This window comes from Oreochromis aureus, linkage group 22, assembly GCF_013358895.1.
Source record: "Oreochromis aureus strain Israel breed Guangdong linkage group 22, ZZ_aureus, whole genome shotgun sequence".
NCBI classification, from domain to species: Eukaryota; Metazoa; Chordata; class Actinopteri; order Cichliformes; family Cichlidae; genus Oreochromis; species Oreochromis aureus.
Window position 1 is genome coordinate 18,206,278 of NC_052962.1, and position 27,084 is coordinate 18,233,361.

Below are 27,084 nucleotides of genomic sequence, written 5' to 3' on the forward strand. Positions count from 1 at the left end.
AAGATGTAAACATTGTTCAATATATATTTATGGTGCTATCATCCGCTGCTAGAGCCTTCCTTTACTGTGGGCTATACACAATGCGCCGGGGTCTCCACGGTAACGGGGTGCGCCACAAGGCCAGCCAGTGCGTGGCTCCCGGACGCTCCGTTACACCTCCGGAATGTGGGCAGACGGCGTGAAAAGGGGGCAGTGAGCGGCCCACATTACAAAAATAACTCAGTGGGCTTTTGGAAATGTGCCAGTGGCGACACCGTGACTGCAGACCGGAGAGAACGCCGTCCGCACGCACCCGCGCGCGGATGACGTAATGGGTACAGTAGATAATGGCTACCCTTAAAGAAAATGTATTGGGGGTCATATGGGGCATTTGTAGGACTCATCCGGCCCAGTAATCCCCGATTAAATAGCTATAAGTATATAATTAGCGCCACGTGTTATTTTTAAACGCATAAAGTTGAAATAAGATTTCCCCCCTCTCTGTCATTTACAATGTTTGAAATAATACCTCTAAGTCTCTATCATATGAGTTCCACTCAGGAACATGGTCAAGGTGTTCTGTATTATCTATAATCACAATATAGTAATACACACTTACAGACACAGCTGCTAATCTTTCTATGAAATTGCTGTGATTATATTTTGAAATTCAACTTAATTACTTGAAATACACTAAACAGCCACTTTATTAGATACACTTAGCCACCACAAGGTTGAACCCCCTTTTTGCCTACAGAGCCTTCTAAATTTTTCTTGTTATACATTCAACCAGGTGGTGGAAATGTTCCTCAGAAATTTTGCTCCATATTGACATGACAGCATTGTGTACTGGGAATCTCCCATTCTATCACATCCCAAAGGTTCTCTTTTGGATTGAGATCTGGTGACAGTGGAGGCCATTTTAGTACAATTAACTTATTGTCTTGATTAAAAAAAGTTTTAAATGATTTGAGTTTTGGACATGCCATCAGAAGATGGATACACTGTTATTATAAAGATCAGCAACAATACTCAGATAGGCTCTGCCATTTAAACAAAGTCTGTATTATGGGGCTCAAAGTGTACCAAAAAAATCTTCCCCACACCCCAACAGCCTGAACCGTCAACACACGGATTGGTCCATGCTTTCATGTTGCTTACGCCAAATCCTACTCCTCCCATTCAAATGCTGCAGCAGAAATGGACTCATCAGACCAGACCATGTTTTTCCAGTCTTGTGTTGTCCAGTTCTGGTGAACTCATGCAAATTGCACGCTCAGTTTCCTGTTCTTAGCTAACAAGACCTGGTGTGGTCTTCTGCTTCTGTAGCCCATCTGCTTCAGGGATGCTATTCTGCATACCTTGTTGTAACGACTGTTTGTTTGAGTTTCTGTAGCACTCTGGCCATTCTCCTCTGACAGTTGACATCAACAGGGCATTTTCACCCAGAAAACTGCTGCTCACTGGGGGTTTTCTCTTTTCCAGACCATGCTCTGTAAATCCTGGAGGTGGTGGTGGAGTGGATCAACAGTTTCTGAAATACTTCAACAACCATGCCTCGTTCAAAGTCACTAAAGTTATCTTTCTTCCCCATTCATTTAAATATCAGCACTTAATCTTTACTATATCTACATGCCTAAATTCACTGGGTTGCTGCCATGTGATTGGCTGACTAGATAACAAACTTTTGAACAGGTGTACCTAATGAAGTATGAAGTAAAAGAAATTGTAATACATTAAATGTGACTAATACACATTTTTAGAGGTTTAAAAAAATATAAGTAATGAAAATTTACAGTGACTGTATTTTTAAATTTAACTCTCTGTTTAGCGTTCATGTTTTTTAAAAATGAAAGTGATTTTATTTTGAAATTCACACATCAGCTTCATTAATGGATCCCAGTTCAGCAGCGGAGGCATAAAATGAGTCAACTCACAGGTACCGTTACTTTTATAATGTCACGCTTTTGTTTTGAGACATTGTTTTGACAGTCAAATCCTCATTGCAGAACATCAGCCCAGCTGGGTGCATCATTTGGATAACGCTCCTAACTAATCCTCCAAACGATTCAGCGCCTTATAATCCCAATATTATTACAATGTAATCAAAGGATGGAAAGCACTCAATTTATTAAACCCTCCTGGGTGAGACAAATGAGTCTGCACACACACACACACACACACACAAGCAGAGACAACAAGAGCCACATTTCATGTAGAAAGTGTAGTTTTATTATTTCAAACTTCTCCTTAACACCCGAGGTTTTCACCTCATACCTGTCTCCCTCCTTCCCTTTTCCTTTCTCCAGTTACATCTACAAAAACTACTCAGAGCACATCACTGTGTATGGTACATTTTCCTCCTCTGATGCCGTGCTCTGGTGGGGAAATCAGCGAATGAGCTGCAGGAGTGGACGTAGCTCGCGAGATGACGATGGAGGGGAATATTAGCTGCAGATGGGCTTAAAAGAAGGCAGCGTGAGGATGTAAGCAAAACGAGAGGACGAGAGAAACGGATACGAAGAAAAAAAGTCTGGACGTGCAACCCTCTCCTCCCACCGAGTCCCACCCACCCACCCCCCACCCTTTTTGTTTGTTTGTTTTTTTCGCTAAATGGAACCAACAATAACAATCATTGGCTGGTTATTTACATGCACAGTGTCCCCCCCTGTTACCACCCCATAGACACACTAATGCCTGATCCCAAAGCCATCTGCTGATCAACAGTGTCACATGTTACAATATGTTGAATAGATTTTCCTGAAAATCACTTTTACTTGATTTCAGAAGCAAGCCAAACCTATAATTTAAAAAAGACAAGGCTGGTGATATTCCATGGTAAAACAAAAACAGCAACGAAATTAGCCTTTTGATAAATATTGTCCATGTTGTGAAAGCGCTCTTGCACAAAACTATTGAAAACCCCATCAGTCAGCCATGCCGTTGCACCGAATTGCACCCCTTTGTCACAACAAAGCTGGGCACTGTAGTTTATTTTAAACACGCACCTCTCCCTCACTGTAAATACTACCTGGACATAAAAATAGTTTCCACAAACGTGCTCTTTATTGCTAAAGAAACTACAGCGTGCAGCTGTTGTAGGAAAGTACAGTAAAACAAATCAGTGCTGGGTGCTACAGGGAAGCTACTGAAAGATGGATGTTTTTTGGTCTTTTCATGTTTTGCCTTGTATTTACCGTAATAAACAACTGAAATATTGCCTGCCTTATCTTTTAAGGAATTCACACTTTTCTGTGCGTTTTGGGACCTCAGCAGTGGCTTCGGCTGGAAGGTGAAAGCAGGGAAGGAGGAAGGGGGAGATGGCTTTGGGAGCGGGAATTGTAATCGACTGCTCTACACATCACCACGTTCTAAAAACAACAACAGGTACGAGCCGTGCCTCTTTTTTATTAGGTGACCCCCCCAACCCACCCACCCACATCGATGAGCCCAACCCCACCCACCCCCCAAACAAAACAAAACAAACCAAAAAAAAAAAAAAAAAATCACAGGGGCACCAAGTGGTAAGAGTCCAGGGTGCAACTGCAAAGCACCAGCTAGTCCTGTGGAATTACACAATCACACACGCACAAACACACACACACACAGACACACAGCAGTGGGAGTGTTGAGAGCTGGCAGTTTAGTGAACTGTCCCCTCGGTGAGGCCAGCTCTTGTTCTATGAATCTCTTCTCCCCTCGCCTTGCCTCCCGCGTCGCCTTCCTCTCGTCACGCTGCCCGGCATGCTGGTTCTTCCCTGAGCTCTGTACATTCTTTTCAGGGCCATATTTCACTTTCTCAGACACACACACACACACACACACACACACATGCCTCTCCGTCTGGGTGGGGTTAAGTCCATTTCTCAGGTAAACTGTGACAGAGTGAGTCCATCCACAGTGACACCATCAGGGTTTGGCCTGAAGGGGGTGCTACCAACAGTTAACCAGCCCTGCAGGGGTGCAGAGAGGATGACATTAGTTAAAGTTAGAATATGCTGCACTTTGACATAACTGCACGAAAAAAGGCACTTCACTGACTTTACTCATGAAGTTGAATTTCGTGTTATTAAACTGCTCTGCCAAAAAAACACTCCTGTAATTTTCAAAGGCAGGTTTTCATCCTTTAATGCAAAAACTGTTATAATATTATAATAAAATTGTATTATGGTTTATGAAAAGTAACATTTTTTTGAGCTTGATACGAACATATGGAGCTAAATTAGCCTCAAAAGGATTACAAACTAATACTTACAAGCATGTACAAGGATCCTAAAAAATACAAATCAACACATGAACACATGGAAACTGTTTTTTACAAAAGTGTACATTAAAACCTGAATAAATACTGATCATTACCGGACAAATCTTTAAGTTCAATGACACAAATCTGACCATTTTTACTTTCAAAAAGCTGCTACTTTCAGCTGCTCCCTTATTCACAAGGGGTCGCCACAGTGAGCAGCTCTGCATGTTTGATTTGGCCGATTTTTTTTCTTTTGCACCAGATTAACACATTCACTTGGAAAGCAAAAGGTCACTGGTTCGATTCCAGGTGGAGACACAAATCCCCTTTGGGTTTGTGTCAGGAAGGTTATCCGGTGTAAAACTCTGCCAACTCAAACACACAGAGCTACCAGCTGTGACGAGTAGCCCAAAGAAGCCCTTCTTGACACAACCCCAAAGGGACAGTATCCTCCCGGGATCAAACCGGGGATCTTTCCCTCATTAGGTGACAATGAAAACCTTTTAGCTCACTTAAGAACTTTGCCTGATACGGAGAGATCTTGTGATGTGTGCACTTGTTGTTTTGGAGCATTTTTCACATCGTCAGCTTTGAACAGTTTCTCAAGCTGCGTTCAAGTGCTAGTGAAAAATTGGACACCGGAGGCCTGTAACTGAAGAAGGATTTTGTCTCATCCAGGTAGCTTGAGGGTTAAACCTGGGTTTTCAGTACCACGAAGATGTTTCACTTCTTACCAGAGCTCCGGAGCAGGTTAAGTTCCAGATTAGAGATCAGAGGGTATGAAATCACCACCTACTGACCAATCAGTTCTCCAGCAAATTATGTCATCATTCCCAGAAGATCCCACGGACCTCTGTGCGTGGACAGCATGAGGATCGAAAGTTTTTAATAGTGTCTAATGTCTTTGCATTTCCCTGATAATTAGTAATAAATATAGATTCTTATATTCTATTTTTAATATAGATTTTAATCACCATTTAATATCTCTGGAGTAGGTGACACTCGCAGGGATCATTTTCTGTGGAAGAAAAGTCATATGATCCCATATGATTGCAGAGAGATACCCTGGGTATACTGAACTTGCTTCGTAGTCCAGGGCCCTAGCCTTCCCTTGGATTCTGGGAAAAACTAACATTTTTTCCAGGGCTACAGGTCTGGACATATATGCATTTGTAAAGGAGTTTTATGTTTGTTCAAATTGCTTTGTATTTGTGTGTGGATTGGAGCATAGGGCTGTGCGATATGACCAAAATCTCATATCCCGATATTAAGACATCTATCGTCCGATAACGATATAAATCACAAAAATGTAACATTTTCTGTAAATTCTGTGAATGTCGGCCAGCTCGACTTGCGTGAAGTGTTTCCAGCTGGGCGTCGCGTACCTGGAGTCCAGTGTTTTAACTGATGCATGAAACGATACATTTTTAGACATAGGTTGTAACAGCCGCCGTTTTCTTTGTGAGTATTTATTACACAGCGTGCTGCGGGGAAAAGCCTGTTCTAACGTTTGAGTCTAAGGTTTATTAAATACTCTGAATCTTTCACGTGATTCAGTTTATTTTGAAAAGTCTCAACAGGATCTTGAGCTTTATTGTGAAAAGTTTATGTGGAAAATAAACAAGCGGACACGAGGTGGTTTTACCGTCGTTGTTGCTAACGACAACGCATAAAAACAAGCGCTTGTCCGTCTGTAGTGCGGTTATATTAAATATAAGAGAAAGAGAGAACTTTAGGAAATTAATATAGCCACTACAGTGACCATCAAAATAATGAAAAAATATTGCCGTAAACAGTTTATTTTGCGACACCATGAAACAAACGATAGCGTAAAATGAAACGATAGACGTTTTTATATCGTCATCCGATATATATCGTTATATCGAACAGCCCTATTGGAGCATGCATTTTGTGAGTGCCCAAAGGTACTCACAAAAACATTGTACACATTTTCATCATCCCTTTGAGACTAACTTAACTCCATACAAATTAGGGACTAAAAACAGACCCTCACTCAGCTTGAGTGCACTACATTTGGCCAACACCATTACACAATAGCAATGCTACAATGCTGGAATAGCGCTTGAAAGATTAACAATGAAAGCAACAAAAACAAAGATATTAAAATAGGAGACATTTGGAGAAGATGGCTGTAACTCACGTGTAAAGAGGCTGCAGCTGCAGATGAGAGGACTTCTGAGGAGGCTGGTAGCCGTAAGAATCGAACCCACCAATGAAATCAACTTCATGAGGGGAGAAAGAAAAAGAATGACATCATTCCACTTTCCCTTAAACTGTGTGTGTGTGTGTGTGTGTGGGGGGTGTTATATACCAGGTGTTGTATTTCAAGAGGATTCTATTTTAGCAACAGATTGTATCATCTTATGCGTTTGGCATGCTTTTATAGACTGCAAACTGTGACATCAGAATGAGCAGAGATACAATACCAATACATCAACCTCCCTACTGCCTTTGTGTCACTGATACATAATCTTTCTCACTTGATTAAAGGAATAGAGTCATGTGGTGTCGAGTTAAGTAAGATTGATTAGCTGAATCAGTGGGGGCTATAAAAAAACAAACAAAACAAACATCAAGTTCTGGATCTGTTTTCTCTAGAGCTACAACTGATGTTGTAATGCTTTCTTTTTACAATGAAGCACAAAGGTGGTTTAAAAAAAGGCAAAAACAAACAAAAACAATAAAAATGCACAAGACTGCAGTTCCTTGAGTGGCCACTTGAGGCTCACTTCAAAAGTCAGTGTGTCCCCACAGACTCCAATATTAAAAAGCCGAATTTTTGCAAAAAATAAACAAATCTATTACAAAATCTGATTTAGTCTCTATATTATAAAAACAAAAAAACAACATGGCGATGGATCTAAAGCTAAAATTTAGACCGACTGATGTCAAACACTCGCTATATCCATCTTTTATATACAGTCTATAGTCCATATATTTTATGAGGGTGAGTGGTATCTTGTTTTAAAATAATACATAGCTAAGAAACTTGATTTTGGTTTTATGGGTTTTAAACAAATCGTGTAGATGCGTGTTACTGTTAGAACATCACTGACACTATGCTATGACAGGCATATAACTGCAACACAACATGCTATTAAGACATTAGAGACACAGCACTCGCCCACTTCCTCTTACAGGAAATCAAACTTATAACATTAATATGGGACTTCATTTCTTCCACTGAGTGAGCGTAAAACACTCACAAGAGGCACATCACGGGAACAATCAGTCAGACACGCAGATGGCACATTCACACCGACAGACAAGCACTAGCCAGCTGACAGACGGACACTCTCATGGTGGGAATGCATCCTAATACTCCCCACAGATGGAGGGCTCAGATCACCCAGAGGGAATCCTCTGCAGTGATATCGCTAAGCATGACTCACACGAGAAACCAATGAGACGACAGCACTCGCACTCAGAGTCATGGATGTCTCACATAAAAGCCCTCGAAAATAGTACGACAAGCACACCTAATCGACTGAACAAGGTGCTGGAAGAGCTTTTAGTGAGAAGAGAAAGATACTCACAGCTGTCCTCGTCATCCTGGAAGACTTTGCTTACGTAGCAGGCGTATACAAAGCCAAAGAGCTGTTGGAGAGGAGACGATCAGAAATAAATACAAGGGTTGTTCTGTTAGCTGAGTCACTGCTGACTTGTCCAATATTTCTCAGAAAAGGTTTTTGCACGATATTGAGGGTCAGCAAAGTGATACAAAAGCAAAACATGAATGTACAAGAACGTGTGTGTGAAAGTGTGAGTGTGTGTTTGATACGTACAGCCAAGAGGATCTGAATGGCTGAGCTCAACACCTCGATGTACTGGTAGTCGAGCAGACACCCGGACACAGTGATGACATGGTGGTCATCGGGGGCCATGCGGGAGTCTAATACTGGTGTTACCAGGCAACCAGGACCGTGCTCCATCCACCACGAGCGATGGAGGGATGTGTTGAACGTCATGAGAAAGTCTCTATCCTAAACACACACACATACAGTAGACACAGAGCTAATTGTCATGCTCCTAGTGCATCTTAAAGCTTCTTGTTATTGTTATTAATATGGTGATGCTTTTTTTCATGGTCTGTCATATCTACACTGTTATGTTAAACATAACCGGTTATTAATGAGGTCAGTCTATGTAGAAGTAATACAGATCAAACTTGAGATTCTTTGCTTGGTTTTGCAAAAAGGGAAGCCAATCAGAAAAAAAGTTGTCTCAAAAGCAGAGGAGCTAGTGAATGAACACAGGGGCTGAATTGAGGCCCCGTATGAGATAAATAAGGATTATTTTAAACTTTAAATCAGTCAAAGCTAATTTAGTAGGATCCAAGAAGAAAAATATGGATGTAAAAAGAAGGGCATTAGGTCTGCCTTAATTGTTTAGTCTAAAAAATACTTCTGAAAATAGTGACATGGAGCCAGAGAACTGCTAATATTTGGTAGTTGAGCCAATATAAAAACATCTATAAAAGTGTACTTAAATATAACAACAAACCCATACAAGTCAGAACAGAGGTCGCACACAAAACACAACTTACCTGAGAGAGGTTTCCAACCTCCAGGTAGAAACAAATAATGAAGGAGTTCCATCCCACCCAGACGACCAGCCATACTGCATACTGCCAAACAGAGACACAGGGATCGGTGTTTGGGGACAGTAAGCTACACACACAGTTAGTGCAGGAACTGGGACTCCGGTGCAAGATGATGGATATACACTACTCACAAAGATGAGGTATCTGAAGCGAAACTGCACAGTGCCAAACATGCCCAGGATGACGGCCATAATGTGCAGGAAGTTGGCCAGAATGGGAGCCCACTGGTAGCCCAGGAAATCAAACACCTGCCTCTGAAGGGCTGCCACCTGGGAAGGGGTGGGTCACACACACAGACACACACACGTATATATGCATATTAGGAAAGAAACAAGCACACATGCAAATATAAAGGACTGAAAAACACAACACACACAAGTACTGAAGGCTACACACACACACACACATACAGTGACAGGGAGACACATACACAGGTCTGCCGCAGTTGTTTCCATGGTAACTGCCTGGAGCACCAGCCAGTCCAGTGACTGTAAAAAAAAAAAAAGGGAAAAAAAAAAGAAAAGAGGAGCACCCCCAAAAAGCTCCACCAAACTAATGAGAATCTATGGGCCAAATCCCTGTGCCGCACAACAACTCATCAGCCGGGCAAACAATAGCCTCAATAACTGCTCCTCACACTGCTGCTGTCCACGCCTGCATCACACTCACTGCAGGGAGACGTTACAGTCACTCTTATAACACAGTCATCACCCTTGAGAGTGTCAGTCCCCAGCTATTTCAGAGGAAAACAAACATCCAACTTTCACTCTACAGTAGAGACCAGGTGGTGAGCAGGGCCTTCTTGTTCTTTACATTCAGATGATTTTTTTTTTTATATGGAGCTATCAAGCCTCTCTTTATAAACATAGACCACCCTGACACTAAAGACCCCCCCTGCCCTGTACCCTTCTGCTTTATACACACACCCTAGCCTGTAATGTGGCATGGCAGCCCAGCAGCTGCAGCCCAAAGCTTTTTCCGTGTGTGACTGCATGGAGAGGCCGGACAAACATGTCTGATTACAATGTGCGGGTCTGTAGCACGCTGCTCTAATTATATCTTCATGGTGAGTGAGTAGAAAGGCACACACACACACACTTACCAGCTGCAGTGAACATATCACCAGCAGCGTGCATCTCCCGTCGCACTTCCCCATTTTGGAGGGCTCAGGACGCGGCTTGGAGCCGCGGAGGCTCCGGGGGAAAGATGGGTCCCCGGTCAGATCCAGACTGCCTGGTCGCCTCAGCTCACAACATTCCCGGCTGAATAGACGTGCCCAAGGCCGCCGCCTCCTCCAGCAGCGCTGGTCTGGCTCTTCCACTCACAGTGGCTGACCCATCTTGGCCTCTGCTTTTTTTTGTTTTTGTTTTTTGTAAATAACAGTCGCGGGTGGGTTTCAGGAAGGAGAGAGGGGAGGTGAGGAGGAGGTGAAGAGGGTCCAGTTCACGCCTGCTGCGGTCCGACCACCACAGAATCACCTCGGCCACACCTTCCGAAGAGGGGCTACACAAAGACACAAAGAGAGACGGAAAGCTGTCATAATCCGCTCCGGGCTACAGGCAGAAATGAGCATCATATGATACCGGATCACACGGGAGTGGTGGCGGTGAGGAGGAGGAGACCGACCCCGCAGTGGTGGTACTACAGCTAACGTTTGGCTATATACAGTCCGCTACGGACACAAAGCAGCCCGTTGTGACTCACGGTTTTCTAGGAGCGGAAGAGTATCGTCCCCCTCCCCACCTCCTCCTCTCCCAACCTCCGTCGTCTGGATCGTCTTCTCCTCGAGCTGCTCGCGGGGGAAGAAGTCAAGTTAGCAGGCGGTTTTTCTTACCGGTACCGGGCTCCTTTGCTCCGTCTCGCAGTGCCTTTTGTCAACAATCGGTGCCGGGGCAGGAGGAGCCGGGGGGAGAAAGAGAGGGAGAGAGAAAGAGAGAGAGATAGAGGGGGTGGAGGCTCTCAGTCACCGCGACCCCTCGAGGAGGAGCTGCATGGATTCTGCGGATCCGCGTGCGCGAGGGAGTCAGCGAGTGAGCGCGAGCGAGCAGCCCCGCGAGGCTTTTGAAAGGATCACAAAAGAAATGGGGGCCCGCGGTGGGTGAGGAGGTTCAGACTTGTGGAGGAGGAGGAGGAGGAGGAATAAAATCGCCTCCTCCCACCAGCACCACCATCCAGACCGAGGAGAGGGAGAGAGGGGAGGCTGGCCCCCGGAGGTGCTGCCCTTTTCCTCAGCTTGCGGTTATTCTGAGCGGAAATAAACACAAATAACAGCCTTGTTTAATCTCAGCTACTTTACCACGAGCAGCGCGACAGCACAATACAGTGAGCCGCACACAAGTCGGGTCAGCTATATCAGAGAAGGAGGCAGATAATGAGGCGGCTATTGCAAAGGGCCACGCAGTAATCAGTGAGCAAGACAAATGTTTAATTTGGACATGTAATTTTCCCTTTTTCTCACCATGTTTTTGTGTCAAATCTTTTCAAATAAATAATTCTGAATTGTCCTGTTTTGATCAATTAAAGCACAGACTCCTTTGGGCTCTACTGAAGTAGATATGCAGTCAAAAACAATCCCCATCTACAGTGCAGTGCAGAAGTATTTGCCCCTGTCCTGATTTCTTAAGTCTTAACCACTTTTTGAGTTGTTCAGTTCAGTTCCAGTAACCACACCCAGACCTGATTACTGCCAGACCTGATGAAACAAGAACTCACTTAAACAGAACCTGTTGGACAAAGTGAAGTAGACTAAAAGGTCTCAGAAAACCAACACAACATGCCATGATCTAAAGGAACTCAAGAACAACTGAGAAACAAACTGACATCTATCAGTCCTGAAAGGGTTATAAAGCCATTTATGAGACTTTGGGACTCCAGTGAACCACAGTAAAAGCCATTATCCACAAATGGAGAGAACCTGGAACATTGCAGAATCTTCCCAGGAGTGGTCCACCTGCCAAAGTTACTCCAAAAGCGCATCAACGACTCATCCAGGAGGTTACATAAGAACCCAGAATAAAATCTAAAGAACTGCAGGCCTCAGCTGTGTCACTTAAGGTCAGAGTTTGTGATTCAACAATAAAAAAAAGACTGGGCAAAAATGGTATCCATGGGCGAGCAAGAAGAAAGCCACTGCTAACCACAAAGAACATGACAACTGCTCCACATTTGCCAAAAAACATGTTGATGATCACCAGGACTTGTGGGAAAATATTCTGAAGACAAAAGTTGAACTTTTTGGACGGTGTGAGTCCTGTTACAGCTGGTGTAAAACTTACACAGGAGTCTGGTGCTGCTTTGCTGCTTCAGGTTTTGAAGTGACTGAGTCAAAGTCTGGACTTAAATCAGATTGAAATGCTTTGGCATGATGTTAAACAGGCTGTTCATGTTCAAAAATCCTCCAGTGTGACTGAATTAAAACAAATCTGCAAAGAAGAGTGGGCCAAAATTCCTCCACAGCAATGTGACAGACTCATTGCTAGTTATCACACACGGTTGATTGCAGTTCTTACTGCTTCATCCACTCTCTCTCTTTAAGACAACTTTCTTCTGATTGGCAGCCTCCTTCAAGCAGAAGGTTTCAGCAGCAGGTGGGTGGGGTTGCTGTGTCTGTGATGACCATATAAGGGTGTCATCTTTCGTTGATGTCATAGAGATCCAAGAGTAGAAAAAAGTGCCTGACACAGAGTGTTTAGAGCAGCCTGAAGTTTGAGTTTTGTGTCACAGAGATTTTTTTTTTTTGTTTATTTGCATAGGATGACATTATTATTTCAAATTTTGGGCATGTTTCACTCAAAAATTCACCTTTGTTACCAGAACCAGCCCTGGGCATAAGCTGGCAGAGCAGCTGCTCTGAGCCCCCCCACACCAACAGGGGGTCCCCAAGAGAACATGAAATGTCACTCAAGAAAGGTTGATACATATATTTTTGTTTTATGTGTAACAGTGTCAATTACATAAAACAAAAATGAAACATTCATGCACACTGTAACCATTTGTAACCAATCATTTCAGAAACATCGGGAAGACTGAAGTTCATCGCAGGGATCAAGCAGGACTCATGATCTTCACCAGCAGGTCCTCAGAGGGAAATCTTCTTCTCCACCATAAGGCGGTCCCAGAAGATGGACAGAGGTCTAAAGGTCATGTGCTTAAGAAATAGGAAACAAAATCCAGCAAGGACCTGAGAGATGTATTTGGTCATTCAGGTCATCCATCCTACTGTTCACAAACGCCTCATCAGGAATTGTCTCAGTGGAAGGGTGGCTGTTAAGAAGCCATCATGAATTACCATCTGGAAAGAGTCACACAGTGGGACACTATCAGTCATAGACTGGTCTTCCCAGAGCCCGGATCTTAACATTATTGAAGCAGTGTGGGATCTTCTTCACAGAGAACACAACAAAAGGCAGACAACATCCAAAGAAGGGCCTTTAATGTTCATCAAGCCCAGAGAACTATTCCTAAAGACTACTTAAAGAAAGAAAGCTGCCTATGAGAGTTCAGGCTGTGCTGAAGAATAAAGGTGGTCATGCTAAATATTCAGATTCTTTGGAGTACCGTGAGTCTGAGACCCTGAGACCGAATTGAAGTCATGCACTGCAGACAGTTAGAAAATTAAATTCTTTTAAATAAATTATGCTGAGGTATTAATAGCTAAAAATGCACTGTCTACAAGTAGTACTGGTCTTACTCATCTGTGAAATAATGAGTTCATTTCAGGTCTTTGAAAACACACACACACACAAATGCACACGCAGTTACACAATAGGGCTTTATAAAATATGTAAAGTACACTTTCTCTTAAGAATGGTAAAACTTTTATTAGGAAAACTGCAGCCAATAAGAAAATGAACAGGATAACATAAAAAAACAAAACAAAGCTGTGTGGGGAGCTAGAAGCCAGTTTATGGTGTTTTCGAACTGCACGCATAATGAATCCCAAACAGCTTGGACTGGATTGTAAAACTGCTCCATAAACCTCCAAACCACACATTTAACTTGTACCACTGTACCACTGCATAAATGATTTGTGAACCCTTTACTGAGATTTCTGCTCTGACGTCTTGTAAAATTATAGACAATCACAACGGGACCAAACTAATAGCACATTTTTCATGTCTTTATGAAGCCCTGAGATAGACTGGCAACCTGGATAAGCTGTTAAGAAAATGGATGGATGTCTTTATTAAACGCATTAAGTTACAAGCTGTAAGTCCAAGCTGGAAAGAGTAAGTCAGCATCTATACCTCAGTAATGATTTCTCCAAAAGATACTCCGAACGAGACATCGAAGTTAACAAGATTGGATAACAGAGATATTAATCCCTTTAAATCCTTGTAAGATAAATGCATGCAAAGTCACAAAGTTAAATCACAAGTTCCCTAAAAAACATTACAGAGACGAACAAAGCTGGAGACTACAAAACCAACATCCACAGATGTTTCTGTTCATCAGTCCACAGTAAGACAAACTCTCTACAAACAGCAGAAATTCAGACCTGTTTCTATGCTAAAAGTGCAATCTTCACGTTTAGTTTGGGGTTAGTTTTAGTCTTGTTTTAACTACAATAATAGGCATGGTATTTGTCAGGGGAATATTTATTTAAGAAGTTCAGAACTGATATTAAAATATGAAACAGAACACTCTGTAAAGACAGCGGAGTCAGATTGATGTAAACATGGTAAGTGCCAATAAACACATTCACAAAATCCTCTTCAGAGAGATCCTTTTGGTATCCGTCAATAGGCTTCGTGTATAATTCCGGTTGGATATTTGACCGATCTTTTTGGCAGAATTGGCAGAGTTCATTTAGTTGGTTGGTTTCTTGGATTGGACCCAACTTTTAAGATTAATTCACAAATTTTCAAGGACTACTTTATGCATCCAAAAACCAGTTTTGATGTATTTGGGATAATTTTCCTGCTGGTACAGCCAAGTCTAAACTGTCTCCCTGTTGATTTGAAGTTGAAGAATTTGCTGGGAGTCCTGTCACTATGGCCAAAAAGCTTAATTTTTGTCTCATATGATCCATAAAACCTGTCTCCAGATGGCATTTGGTTTGTCCGTTTGTGCCGCTGCAAATTTCAGTCAAACTTAAAGGTGTCATTTTTTGGAGCAGGGGCTTCTTTCTTTGTAAGCATGTTCTTAGTCCATGGTGATGGCAGTTTCCAGTTCTTTGCAGGCTTGAGTTTTCGTGGTGCCTGGGTTATTCCTGAACATCCTAACCAACTTCCTGTCACTGAGGGTGACAGTTTGGGTCTTCTTCCAGACCTTCACAAAGTGGTAACACATCAGAATTACTTGTACTCACTGATTATCTTGGAATCTGAAGTTGTTTAGAAATGGCTCCAAGAGACCATTCCAACCTGTTTAATTCTACAATTCTCTTTCCTACATCTTCACTGACTTCCTTGGACTTTTCCGTTGTTCTGAATATTAGTCAGTCCAATGAGTGATGTCACACAAATCCTTTTTATGATGGCAAAGAAAATCTACCAGTTGTAGTCAATCACGATCACTAACAAGTTGATAGAATTTGGCCTTGTCACATTAAAAGACATTGCGTAACCTTCAGCAGAACTTATTAGAAGATTTGGGTGAGTATGTGTGGAGGAGTATGTATACTTTTGGCTCTGTGTGGATTAGAGAAAATAGTAATGCTGTACTATTATTTCACCCTGGAAAAATTACAGTGTAAAATCCCAGAATTACCATATTATTTGTGCCCATGATGAGTGAATGTGAACTTCAGATCTGAACCTGAACTGCCCTCACTGAGAGCTGTGGCATGATTAGCAGAGGGTTGCTCAGTGCTAATAATAGAATTCTCCAGGAATTGCAACAGTTTTGTAGGAGGAATGTCAACATGTTCCCAGGTTACATAAGTTAAATAAGAAAGCATCTGATCGAGCTTACTGCTGCTAAAGAAAGTTTTCCCAAGAGACGTTATTCACTAACTTTTCTAGATCCTGATTGCTCACTCCCTGTTTGTTGTATTAGTTTAACCTGATTGTGTTTTTAATGGTAATTAAATGAAGATTAGATCACTTTTCTGGTTAATCAGTTTAGAAATACTTGGAAAGGCTCAACAAAGACAACAAAGCATTTCAGTCAGAAAATAATTTGACAGCTTTTTTCTTTTTTCAGAATATTGAAGTTTATTATAAAGCAGTACATCAGAATAAAAAAAGAAGTCGCTGTGGAGGTTCTTGTGCCTGAGCCTAATAATCTTCAAATGCATCCTGAGGTTCTTTTGAAACAGGCTGAAATTACAGAGAGTCCTAGACCACTGTCAAACACCACCCATCCACGTCCAAGGCAGAACACACGGACGCGCGCACGCACACACACACACACACACACGGATGCACGCAAACACACACACACACACACACACACACACACACACACACACACACACACACACACACACACACACACACACACACACACACACACACACACACACGGATGCACGCAAACACACACACACACACAGCCCCTACTGAATTTCTCCCATGTACAGGCGTTTATCACTGGCACCAGACAGCACTGTGTAGAGAGACAAAGGAGAAAAAAAAAGGATTCAACTTTGATTTTTGTTTAATGTTTTATAACGAAGCTTAAAGCGACCTAAGTGCCTAACTTAACATAATTCTGGCATACTGACATCCACTTATCCCAATGTGCCTTCAAGTTATCTTAATTAATTCTTGTGTTAATTAAAAAATTGTATTTTAGGCCTGAAATACACCTTAACTGATGCAGTTAGTTCACTCACCTATAGGCTCCTCTGGGTGGAAGGCTACTTCGTTGACCGAGCCTGCGTGGCCCGGCAGTTTGTACAGGATCCTGCGTGATGTGGTGTCCCAAATGTACACAAACCTGTAAAACACGATGCAGAAAAAAAATGGTGTTTACATTTGAAATTGCCATATAGCAAAAAACTATATATGTCATACACTCACTCACCACTTCATTAAGTACACCTGGTCATCTGCTCGTTAATATAAATATCTAATCTAATCTTATTTTTACTGGTAACAAGTCAGCTGGTTAAGAAATCACATGTTTATCATCGCATTTTCCTAATTATGTCTTTTGCAGGATGCAACGGGACAGAGTTTCCTTTCAGAAATACAGATTCGATGGTGCACTTAGAGTACAGCAGCTAACCTGAAGGTGACTTGAGCCCTTTGTCCTTTGTGTTTGTGTGTGTGTGCAAGCTCATATTCATGCACAGTGTAAGTCGGTGTGTTTGCTTCTCACCTGTCGGCCGAGCCTGCAGCTATCTTACTGCCATCAGTAGACCAGGAGCACCTCAGCAGGTTCTGAATGACAGGAAAAGATGAATTAGAAACAAAGCATGTGTGAGCTGATGAAAATGTGCAAGTACAGTCATCAACGCTAGCAGGACTCCAGCTGTTTGTCACTTCAATGAAGAGCGATATAACTTACCTTTTCAAAGTTGTGAACGTTGCCCTGGAAAATCTTCACACATCTTTCCTTGGGAGCAAATGGTCGAACATCCCAAATACGCACTGCACAGAGACAAAGGGAGACTTCAAGAACAGGATTCACCCATACAGCCAACCACGTTTACGAGGCAAACATGTCTGATAGTACCTGTGTTATCCATGGAGTTTGAGAGAAGGTATGACCCCTCGGAGCTCAGGCTGAGCCCAGTCACTGAGTCACCGTGTCCGTGCATGTTGTAGATCAGCTTATTCTGCCTCAGATCCCACACCTGCAACAACACAATCAATAACTTTGGACAGGGTTTCTGCAGAAAAGCCATGCAAAGTCATTCTTGAACATTTTATAAGAGGTGCAAAAGTAAAAAATGATTCACTGCTTTATGGTCTTTGCACAACCTGAGGGAAACAGCATCCCAATGGTGGCTAAATACAGAGTAGAAACAACTTTTTCCCTTGTATTGAAATGAAAAATGACCAACACTGAGCTACACGTTAGCATCAAACCGCTCCAAACTAAGACAAAAACAAAAATATTCACGCAATCCTTTGTTCATGTTACTCCAGAATTTAAGAGCCACAACCACTGGGAAATTATTAAAAAAAACAAATTCTAGTAATTTGTCCTGGATACGTTCCAAACTGTGCATGAACTACATGTAAAACCTTAGTTTCACATTTCAGCCTCGTGTTCTTGAACATCAATAGAGGCTCCCTCTCTTCAAAAACTGCACAGTTCTCACAGGAATAATGGAAAATAGTTATGTATGAAAACCTATTACAGCTTTATTTACCCGTCAAGCATGTAACACTTTGATAGGTGGCAAGGATAAACAGCCCACTCTGGCAAGCTGTGCTGAGTCGATAGGTCCTGCTCACTTCTGCTAATCAAATTCCATTTTTTTGCCTTCTTTGGCCACAGGCGTCCAAGATAATTATTTGAAATTAAAGCGGCGCCATGAAGTGAAAAATTGGCCCTGCCGAGATTTAATTTCACTAATACACTATGTGTGCTGTGATAATAAAATCCACAGCATAAACAATCTCGTTTTTCAGGATAACCCCGAAAGAACATGGACAAGAAGTTCCATCAGCAGTAACGTGGTTCCAGCGTCATTCTACCTTGATGTCATTGTCGATGCCTCCTGACAGGATCTGATCGCTGGTGTCGTTGAACGTCACAGCCAGCACCTGGTAGGTGTTCTGGAAAGTGTGGATGGCTCCTTTTTTACGGATGTCCCAGAGCTACAGAGCAGACAATGACATCAAACAGAAAGCACAATCAGACCTTCATGTGTAATTCTGTGGCCCAAAAATGTGGTATTCAGACCTAAAGATGTGGATAAAACAATATGTATATATATTTATATCACAATTGAAAGCTGGAAAACTCACCTTCACTGTCCCGTCGTCACTGCCGGTGCAGATGAGTTGGGGTCCACGGCGAGCTGGGTAGCACGTATTAACGAAGGAAGTGTGGCCCTTCAGGCGCTTGATCCTCTCGCCTGTTTCACTGTCCCAAACACCTACAGTTTTGTCTGTGCTGGCTGAGAACAGCATGCTGAAATTACATAGCAGGAAATAACAGTTAGTTAACCCTTTATAAAGAGCACAGGGTTATTAAGCCCTTAATAGGAAGTACTGATTGCATGTGTCCTTTGCTAAAGATCTCCACCTACTTACCTGCCATCTGTGTTGTAGTGCAGCTCCATCACTGCTCCACTGTGTCCCTTCAGCGTGGCGTAATTCTCACAATCTCCATACACGTTCCAGAGCACTGCAGCAAAATAACAAAAACAAAACACCGGTACACACCAAGTTATTCACAGTGAAGAAGTTGTTGCCTCATTGCAGAGATTTAGTGGGAGTTTAACTAACTTACATATGAGTCTGTCAAATCCTGAAGAGGCAAGGGTGGCTCCATTGGGGTGAAACTTGCAGCAGTACACCTCACCCTCATGGCCAGACATCAGCATGATGGGAGCCTGGAGGCTGGAGGTCCGTGGAGGGCCCTATGGGAGACACATATGTGGTTAATACAGAGGTTGAGGTTAAGGAGGGAATTTCAGAAAAAGATGTACTGATGTGAGGCTATGACAAGAGGACCTTGCAGTACTGTCAGTGGCATGGGTTTTAACTTATGTGGTAACACTTTAAACAATAACTAATACAATGTTTCCCCATTATCAATTCTTTCTTGATTCCTGATCAGTTTTCTTTGTGGGAACAAAAGCCGGGATGCAAAGGCAGCTGTTGGTATAGAAACGCGTCCTGGCAGGTGACCTGGGAGGGTAGAAGCATTGGAGAAAGAACTGATACATCTGGAGGCAGACGATTAAAGGTTTGAGTATCTTGTTTATAAATATTCAGGTAACTTATCCGGTTTAATCATACTGGACATTTTTAGCTTGTATTTATAATTTATTATAAAATCAGATATGGACTGTGAAAGTGGGTCAAAGTGGTTTTTTTTTTTTTTATAATAGTCTCAAAAACAAATGTCAAGGTCATATTTAATGCAATGCTGGTGTTTTACTGCGAATAAAGACGATCTGCAAAGATCATCTGCCTCCATCTCACTCCATCCCAAGCATCCTCCTCTGTCACACCAACCCTCTGCATGACATCCTTCACTACATCAATGAATCTTCTCTGAGGTCTTCCTTATTTCCTCCATCTTCAACATCCTTTGTTCATTGTGTCCACTATCCCTCCTCTGCACATGTCCAAACCATCTCAGCCCTCTCTCTAACCGCTCAATCTGCAATGTCCCTCTGATGCAACCATCTTTAGTATTGTCCATTCTGGTCCTTCCCAATGTAAATCTGAGCGTTTTCAATTTCTCAGTGCCATCATCTACCATCCAAACCATACATACAGCAGGTCTCATTGCCATCTTCCCTTTTCCTCCTGCTGCTGTTCTTCCACAATCCATCGACTCCATCCTGGCTGCACTCTCTTCTTCCCCTCTCTAATGCTTTGCGTTGCTTTGGATGTTTGATTCCATTTATGTAAACTCATATACCTTCACTGTTACACCTCCCATCAGACTGGAATTTGATGTGTCTCCCTCTCATTCACACACGTGTTCTGTTTTGTGTCTTCTGACTTTCATTCCTCTTCTCTCCACCACATACTTCCACCTCACCAGGCTGTCTTCGCCCTGCTCCCTCCTCGCACTACAGATCGGCTACAGACATCATAGTCTACTGAGACTCCTGCCTGGCCTCATCTTTCAGCCTGTCCATCAAGACTGCAAACAAGAAAGGGGCTCAGAGCCGAACTCTGACATAATCCTAGCCCCATCTTGAATAGTCGAAATGTCAGAGTTAAGTGATTTAACAGCCAAAGGAATAAAAGACTTTAAGTATCTATTTGTTCTACACTGACATATAAAGTAGGGGTTACCTGGGAGTAACTTCCTGAATTCAGAATAGAAATGGTGGTCAAGATAGTTAATAATGTCTTTTACTTTCTTTATCACCCGAGTTTCTCAGTGTGAACACAAATCTCTTTGCCTGACCCCCATTATTTTGGAGCTGGTGTTATCAATGGTGCTGAGAGGGTTTCTATCCTTAAAAGATAAAACATTAAACCAGAATACAAAAGAACATGTTTTGTGATCACTTTAAAAACTCTTTTTAAACAACAATAGTTTACCCAAATCCAGCTGGGTGTAGGAGACATTGTAAAAAGCATCAAAGTGAGCGCTAATGCTGTGCTAATTTTATTTTCATGTTTATCTGTCTCGCTGGCAGCCCAGATAATGAATCTAAAATCACCACAAAGGGAAAATGTGACTTTTTTCCAAGCGGCTTTATATATAATTAATCATAAAGCGTACACAGTATAGTGTGGTTACTTGTTCTAAATGTTTGAGTCTACTTCAGTAGCCACCCCTCTCGGTTGTAGTAACAGCTACCCTCCGTACCGTGGCCACGAGTTGCTGAGACTGCGCCGCCGCTATCAGCTCCGTCCGGGGCCGCTTCACGGCGGAAGGAACCACCGCCATGTCTGCCGCTCTCTTCATAGGCTCAATCATCTTTACAGGACAAAAATCCGCAAAAATCTAAAGCTTTAATGCTACAATTTACAAAAAATGAATGGACGTCTTTCATACGAGACGTCGGAGGAAGTAGCACCAACGTATCAACACAGAAGAAGTACTTCCTGTGAGTGCGAGGAATACTATTGGTCGAGGTTTGCAAAGGCTAAGATGATTGGCTGATTGTGAGCAGCAGATTAGCCGCTTCGCTTGTTGTTGAAACGTTTTGAACCGGATGTAAAATAACCATCGTATCAATCCGAAAGGTAACGCTGATATCATTTTTAAATTATTTTCTCTTAAATTATTGCTGCATGACGTTATGTTTATTTATTTGTATAAACTAGAACGTTAAGCAGGCGCGGGCCTATTTTCTTGTCCATATTTTATTTATTCAATATCTGTTTATTCATTTATTATAGCTCTTTAGTGTGGCTAACATTAGCCGAGGAGCTGCTGTTCCATTCAGTTTTTGTGTTTGAGATAAAAAGTGAGTCTAATAGGTTTTTATTGCTATCCAAGAGATTCAACACACAGCTGTGAAGCTCATAAAAATCACTTTCAGGTACAAAAATATGACACGGCTGAATAGCAAGTCAGCATGCGAGTTTAAAGTGGGGGTAAAATAATCAGTGCACATAATAAAATCTCTTTTTAGATTTAGCTTTTGAATACTGTTAGGGTCAAATGAACTGTGTTGACATTTGACTTCAGTAAAAAAAAATATGTCTTTGTTTTAGCATGAAATTTCATGACTTTTCCTAAAGTGACCCAAAATACACGAAAATGAAAATGTTTAAAAATTCATAGTGTTGTACAATGAGGCTGTTCTAGGTCGTATCTATTCAGATGGATTTTAGATCCACCAGTGTGGTTTAAATAACAGAAAATGTTGGTTTTAGGGAATTTTAAAATGGTACATTCCATTCATGGAATAATAAATCGGCATAGAAGTATTTATATATTGAGGCCATACAGAGGTCAGAGGGTGCCTTGGCACAGACACAAGATCTGAAATAGGATGCCATCATCATGGGGTAGTGAGAACCGTTGCCTTTACACCAGGAAAGAACCTGGCAGTGGCCTTTTGGTGTCAAGTTTCCTCTAGGTACTTGGGCTTCTGGCCACACTCCAAAGACATACATGTTATGTGATTCTAAATTGGCTGTGGATGTGAGGTGAATAAAGTGCTTAAAAGTGTTGCATGAATGTATAGTTAAAACGTGCTTGTAGTTTAAAGTGGTCATAAAGACTAGAAAACTGATGTATAAATTCAAATACAATGCAAAAGTACCCGCCATGTAAGAATGTGACCTACAAATAAACAAATTAGAATTTGTTTGCAGGTCAGTCTCAGCTGACCTGCAGGTCAGTCTCAGCTGACCTGCAGTCAGCTGAGACTGAAGAAGTCACTTGGATGAGTGACGAAACGTTTCTCCCACAAAACGCTACGTCCAGATGAACAGATTCATCTTTTGGAAAATTAGAATTAGTTTATTCTGAGCGAACAGAGTTTAAACTCACTAAGATTAAAACAGAGATCATAAATGCACCTGATCTGCCATTTCAGGGATTGTGGGAATCCAAGTGCAAGATTCAGTTATTGGTAACCGTGGCTGTTTTGAGACGATGTCCGACCGTGACCGCCGAACATCAGAGCCGGCTGGGCTGGATGGTTTGCCACCACTGTACAGCATTGCCAAAGGAGAGGTGGTTTCAGTGCAAACTTATGGAGCATTTGTCCGACTGCCAGGATACAGGAAGGAAGGTCAGTGAAAACATTTGATTATTCAGATGAAAAATAGGTTAAAGGAGAAAGGGGAAAAAAAAAGTGTTGTTTTGTCTGGAGATCTCTGCTGGGGATTTCTTCCCACTGGTGCCAAATGCTTGCTCTTAGTGTGTCATTTGATTATTGGGGTTTCTGTCTATTATTGTAGCGTCTTTACTTCACAATACAAAGTACCTTGAGGTGACTGCTGGTATGATTTGGTGCTATATAAATAAAATTGAATTGAATTGAATTAGTGTACTGTCTCACTGTGAGTAAGAAGACAAGGCCGGAAGACTTCAAAGACAAAGGTCAAAGTAAGACATTTCACATTGTTGTTATGTTTAAATCTTTTTTTTTCTTTTTGGTTTATTAGTACAATCATAGTTTCTTCTATAATAATTCGTTTGTGTTATCTTCATAGCAACAGAAATTGAAGATGTGTGTGTACAGACAGGAGGTGTGGGAGGATGGGTTTGGGCGGGGTTGATAAGAAGTGGGACACGTTGATGAAGTGGGATGACTCGTATCTATATTTACACTTGGGTTACCTCTTTGATAATGAAGTATGATTTATTGTGGCTTGGCCTTGACCTACATGTCCAGTTAAACAGCAGCTGTTCATTTTCACCACTGGAGGGCGAACTGAACAACTTGTGCTCACACTTTCATAACCTGTAGCCTAAAAAAATGTTTTGGACAGAACTTGTTTGCTTCATTTAAATTACACTCCCTTTGAAGTGAGTCAGTTAAAGTGGTTTGAAGTAGATGTAATGATTAAGCCACAGTTATATGATTTTAGTTGGCCAAATGTTTTTGAAGCTTGATAACAGCCGGAAATAAGTTTGATTCTTAATTTAGTATTTGGATTTTCATTTGTCATCCAACACTTATTCATGTGTCAACCTTTTCTGTAGGTCATTAATGCTGACCATAAAGTGCTGTACAAAAGTCTTGAGCCACTCCTTATTTCTTTATATTTTGCTGGGAAAGAGAAAAATGGGTGCAGTGATTTATTCAAACCTGTGCAAACATGAATGGAAATACAGAGTTTGTACAATTCTAATGAGCTCAAAAGTTAATATTTGTTATAACCACGTTTATATTTCAAAACAGCCTTAACTCTCTTACCTAACTTTCTTGTAATTTCTTTAGGTAGTCTTCAGGAATAGTTCTCCAGGCTTTTTGAAGGACATTCAAAGTCCTTCTTTGGATGTTGGCTGCTGTTTGTTCCATTCTCTGTAAAGATGATCCCACACCGTTTCAATAATGCTGAAATCTGAGCTCATGGGAGGCTAATCCATGACTGATGGTGTTGCATTATAAGTTTTCCTATCTAGGTGTGCTTTTGCTACATTGGTATCATGTTTTACAGATGGCTGTAAACACTCTTGTACTTCTCTCATGACCTCCTCTGTACATACTGACAACGATATGAACAAAAAAAAAATAATAATAATTTTGGATTCATAACTCAATAAGACCTGTTGCAACTGATTTTCAATCCACTTCTTGTGTAATGTGGCATTTGGCCTTCAGAAAGGGCTGAAGAACTGTTGCTCAAGTCCGTTTTAAAAATTACGAAAGAAAGTCTGGTTCCAAATATAAAGACATGAGGGTTTGCTTAAGACTTTTGAAACTATAAATGTCTTTTAGGTGATATCTAAGTAAATGAGCTTTGTCCTTTGTTTTCACAGGTCTGGTACATGTGAGTGAGATGTCAGCTTCCCGGGTTGAGAGCGCTTCAGAAATTGTGGATGTGGGAGAACATGTGTGGATTAAAGTCATAGGGAGAGAGGTAACAATATCACACGTTTTGGACAACATTCATTAAATGAAGGTATTCTTCAGCTTCAAACCCCAGAAAGGCTACGTTAAAAGCCCGTCTTTACCCTTAAACATGAAAGGGTGTCAGAAACTGCCACTCCAGTGGTCTCAAATACAACCTGGTTCTCATAAAGATAGTCACAGAAGTACACACACAGAGCAGAAAGTTTACAGCTTCTTCCTCTGCTCATTAGATTCAGGGTGACAAGGTGAAGCTGTCTTTCTCCATGAAAGCCGTCAATCAGGGAACAGGGCGGGACTTGGACCCCAACAATGTTATGGCAGAGTAAGTGCTTACGGATTCATTGTGTGTGTTTTCATGTGTCTGCACAGGTGTGTGTGTGTGTTGTTAACGTCTCTGTGTGTGTTTATAGGCAGGATTCAAGGCGGCGTAAGCAGTTTAGAGACCAAACCAGCAACAGGATCACGCTGGAGGCTGTGCTCAACACAACGTGTTCAAAGTGCGGCTGCAAGGGTGAGGTGACATCATGAGTAGTGTGATGTGTCAAAGAGACTGTGCTTGTTTCACACAGATGGCTGATTTGCTTGAATTCACACCGCTGTTCTTAAATAAATTATTACTCTCTTCAGGTCACTTTACAAAGGACTGTTTCTCTGCTCCTGGCCTGCAGTACGCTCTCTTGCCTGAAGAGGACAATGAAGAGCCAGAGCAGCAACCATCTACAGCTGCACAAAATCAAGATTCAGACAAAAAGAAGAAAAAGAAGGTGACGATGTGACCTTTAAAGCCCTGCACAGCTCTCGCTTCCTTTTCCGCTCTAACTTTCCTTTGCTGATTCTCTCTTTCTCTTTCATCTGATGCAACAACCCCCACATGTCTCTCTGCATGACATGCTGTTGTGACCACATTGGAAGTCTGTTGCCTGGAAAAATGATTTTGTGCTGATTTAAGAGGAACATACTTCAGTGTTTGGGTTTTTAGGTATTGAAACTGCTTTTTTGTGCAACTTCTTTGTTTTTAACGCTTGTTCTCCAGGAAAAGAAAGCAAAGAAGAAGAGTAAGAAGAGGGAGAGGAAGGAGTCTGAGAGCGACAGCAGCAGCAGCAGTGAATGTAAATCCAAGAGGAGGCGACAAGAACATGAGCGTGACAGAGACGACAAGAAGAAGAAGAGACACAAAAAGCACAAATCGCACAAACACAGCTGAGACACACACAGGGGGAAAGTGGTTGGCAGCAGACTGAGAGAAAGACTTCCAGCTTTAATATCTAAACCTTCATTCACTATCTGTCAAGTTCAAAACTTGAAGGGAAGCGCTGTAAATACAAACATGTGATAACCTCCACTTGTCCTGAAGTTACCCCCTCCATAAAGGGAGGAGTCTGCACACACTGTGTAATCAGATAGGTGCAATCGATATGGCGGCAAGTGGCTATCCCTTTCCAAAACCCCGATATTGTTTACAGCTGTTCAGGATCTGATGCTCTGGGAAATCCATTAAACACAAACGAGAGCGTAAAAAAGAAGAAGAGAGACACACACACACACACACAGGAAATAGTTAAGACATAAACAGGAAGTGTAAGGCACCACAAATGAGCTTAAGAGTAGTGTAATAACATGATAGCCTGAGGTTGTCTGCTGGTTTTCTTTTGTTTTTTTTGTCTTTTTGTGTGTGTTTGTGTGTCTCACCTCGAGGAGACGCTTTAAAGTACACCCAGCCGTCTTCCTGCATGTCCACTGTTTGCTCCATTAAAACTATTTTTATCTGTAAAGGTAACAAAATGTCTCCTGATCTCTTTGTTCAAGGACCTTGAACTGCTAATGTTGCCGTCCTTGGAGGACCAAAACACACACACACACACACGCGCGCGCAGTGGAATTTTTCAAACTGGCTCTGGTCCACCCATAACCAGTTAATGTTTTAAAGCCTGGACAGGGGCCCTTACACAGCATAGAGCCCAGGTTATGTCACATAACTTTTTGGTTTTTATCGGTGTTAGAAGCCCAACATTTTGTTTCTTCTCTGCTGCTTTGACCCAATTTCAAGCTTCTGCTTGTGAGGCTGCGGAGAGAGATCGCTTCCAGCTGCGGTGGTTTGAAACGGCTCCAGTGCGATCCACCGTCAGCGGGTTTCGTTTACCGCTTAATCTCAAAAAT

General features: G+C 42.0%; 3 protein-coding genes and 2 long non-coding RNA genes across 6 annotated transcripts; 3 read left to right on the plus strand and 2 right to left on the minus strand.

Annotated features, from left to right (window-relative positions):
• Positions 1-1,821: 1,821 nt before the first annotated feature.
• LOC120435524 lies at positions 1,822-3,198 on the plus strand. Its single transcript, XR_005609787.1, has 2 exons — positions 1,822-1,918; positions 1,989-3,198. It is a non-coding gene; the product is annotated as an uncharacterized LOC120435524 (long non-coding RNA).
• Positions 3,199-3,451: 253 nt separating this feature from the next.
• nkain1 (sodium/potassium transporting ATPase interacting 1) lies at positions 3,452-10,857 on the minus strand. The gene is made up of 8 exons (XM_031729448.2): positions 10,684-10,857; positions 9,952-10,352; positions 8,981-9,118; positions 8,793-8,873; positions 8,032-8,229; positions 7,783-7,843; positions 6,387-6,468; positions 3,452-3,932 (listed from the first exon to the last, which is right to left on the minus strand). The coding sequence occupies exons 2-8, from the start codon at positions 10,003-10,005 to the stop codon at positions 3,923-3,925; spliced, it is 624 nt and encodes a 207-aa protein (XP_031585308.1). The 5' UTR covers positions 10,006-10,352; positions 10,684-10,857; the 3' UTR covers positions 3,452-3,922.
• Positions 10,858-11,075: 218 nt separating this feature from the next.
• On the plus strand, positions 11,076-13,511 carry LOC120435942. The gene is made up of 3 exons (XR_005610030.1): positions 11,076-12,436; positions 12,663-12,758; positions 12,861-13,511. It is a non-coding gene; the product is annotated as an uncharacterized LOC120435942 (long non-coding RNA).
• Positions 13,512-15,979: 2,468 nt separating this feature from the next.
• On the minus strand, positions 15,980-21,489 carry snrnp40 (small nuclear ribonucleoprotein 40 (U5)). 2 transcript variants are annotated; one of them, XM_039605221.1, is made up of 11 exons: positions 21,255-21,489; positions 19,206-19,335; positions 19,007-19,100; positions 18,719-18,884; positions 18,446-18,568; positions 17,475-17,595; positions 17,307-17,389; positions 17,118-17,179; positions 16,630-16,733; positions 16,344-16,400; positions 15,980-16,249 (listed from the first exon to the last, which is right to left on the minus strand). In XM_039605221.1, exons 1-10 carry the CDS (start codon positions 21,363-21,365, stop codon positions 16,351-16,353), a joined length of 1,044 nt encoding a protein of 347 aa, XP_039461155.1. In that variant the 5' UTR covers positions 21,366-21,489; the 3' UTR covers positions 15,980-16,249; positions 16,344-16,350. The 2 variants fall into 2 exon arrangements, with proteins under 2 accessions (XP_039461155.1, XP_031585310.1); XM_031729450.2 differs by having other exon boundaries at positions 15,980-16,400.
• A 33-nt stretch (positions 21,490-21,522) lies between these two features.
• zcchc17 (zinc finger, CCHC domain containing 17) lies at positions 21,523-26,704 on the plus strand. The gene is made up of 7 exons (XM_031729305.2): positions 21,523-21,634; positions 22,939-23,136; positions 24,834-24,934; positions 25,158-25,249; positions 25,338-25,438; positions 25,555-25,691; positions 25,961-26,704. Exons 2-7 carry the CDS (start codon positions 22,998-23,000, stop codon positions 26,129-26,131), a joined length of 741 nt encoding a protein of 246 aa, XP_031585165.1. The 5' UTR covers positions 21,523-21,634; positions 22,939-22,997; the 3' UTR covers positions 26,132-26,704.
• Positions 26,705-27,084: the final 380 nt, after the last annotated feature.

Excerpts from the sequence above, each read along its gene's own strand:
- snrnp40 (XM_039605221.1), bottom strand. The coding sequence starts at position 21,365 with ATGATTGAGCCTATGAAGAGAGCGGCAGACATGGCGGTGGTTCCTTCC. Across the intron at positions 18,885-19,006 it reads CACTACAACACAGATGGCAG|CATGCTGTTCTCAGCCAGCA; the intron begins GTAAGTAGGTGG and ends ATGTAATTTCAG. Across the intron at positions 17,180-17,306 it reads ACGTTCACAACTTTGAAAAG|AACCTGCTGAGGTGCTCCTG; the intron begins GTAAGTTATATC and ends CCTGTCATTCAG.
- zcchc17 (XM_031729305.2), top strand. The coding sequence starts at position 22,998 with ATGTCCGACCGTGACCGCCGAACATCAGAGCCGGCTGGGCTGGATGGT. Across the intron at positions 23,137-24,833 it reads GCCAGGATACAGGAAGGAAG|GTCTGGTACATGTGAGTGAG; the intron begins GTCAGTGAAAAC and ends TTGTTTTCACAG. Across the intron at positions 25,250-25,337 it reads CCCAACAATGTTATGGCAGA|GCAGGATTCAAGGCGGCGTA; the intron begins GTAAGTGCTTAC and ends GTGTGTTTATAG.
- nkain1 (XM_031729448.2), bottom strand. The coding sequence starts at position 10,005 with ATGGGGAAGTGCGACGGGAGATGCACGCTGCTGGTGATATGTTCACTG. Across the intron at positions 9,119-9,951 it reads TGATATGTTCACTGCAGCTG|GTGGCAGCCCTTCAGAGGCA; the intron begins GTAAGTGTGTGT and ends ACCCCTTCCCAG. Across the intron at positions 8,230-8,792 it reads AGGTTGGAAACCTCTCTCAG|GATAGAGACTTTCTCATGAC; the intron begins GTAAGTTGTGTT and ends GTGTGTGTTTAG.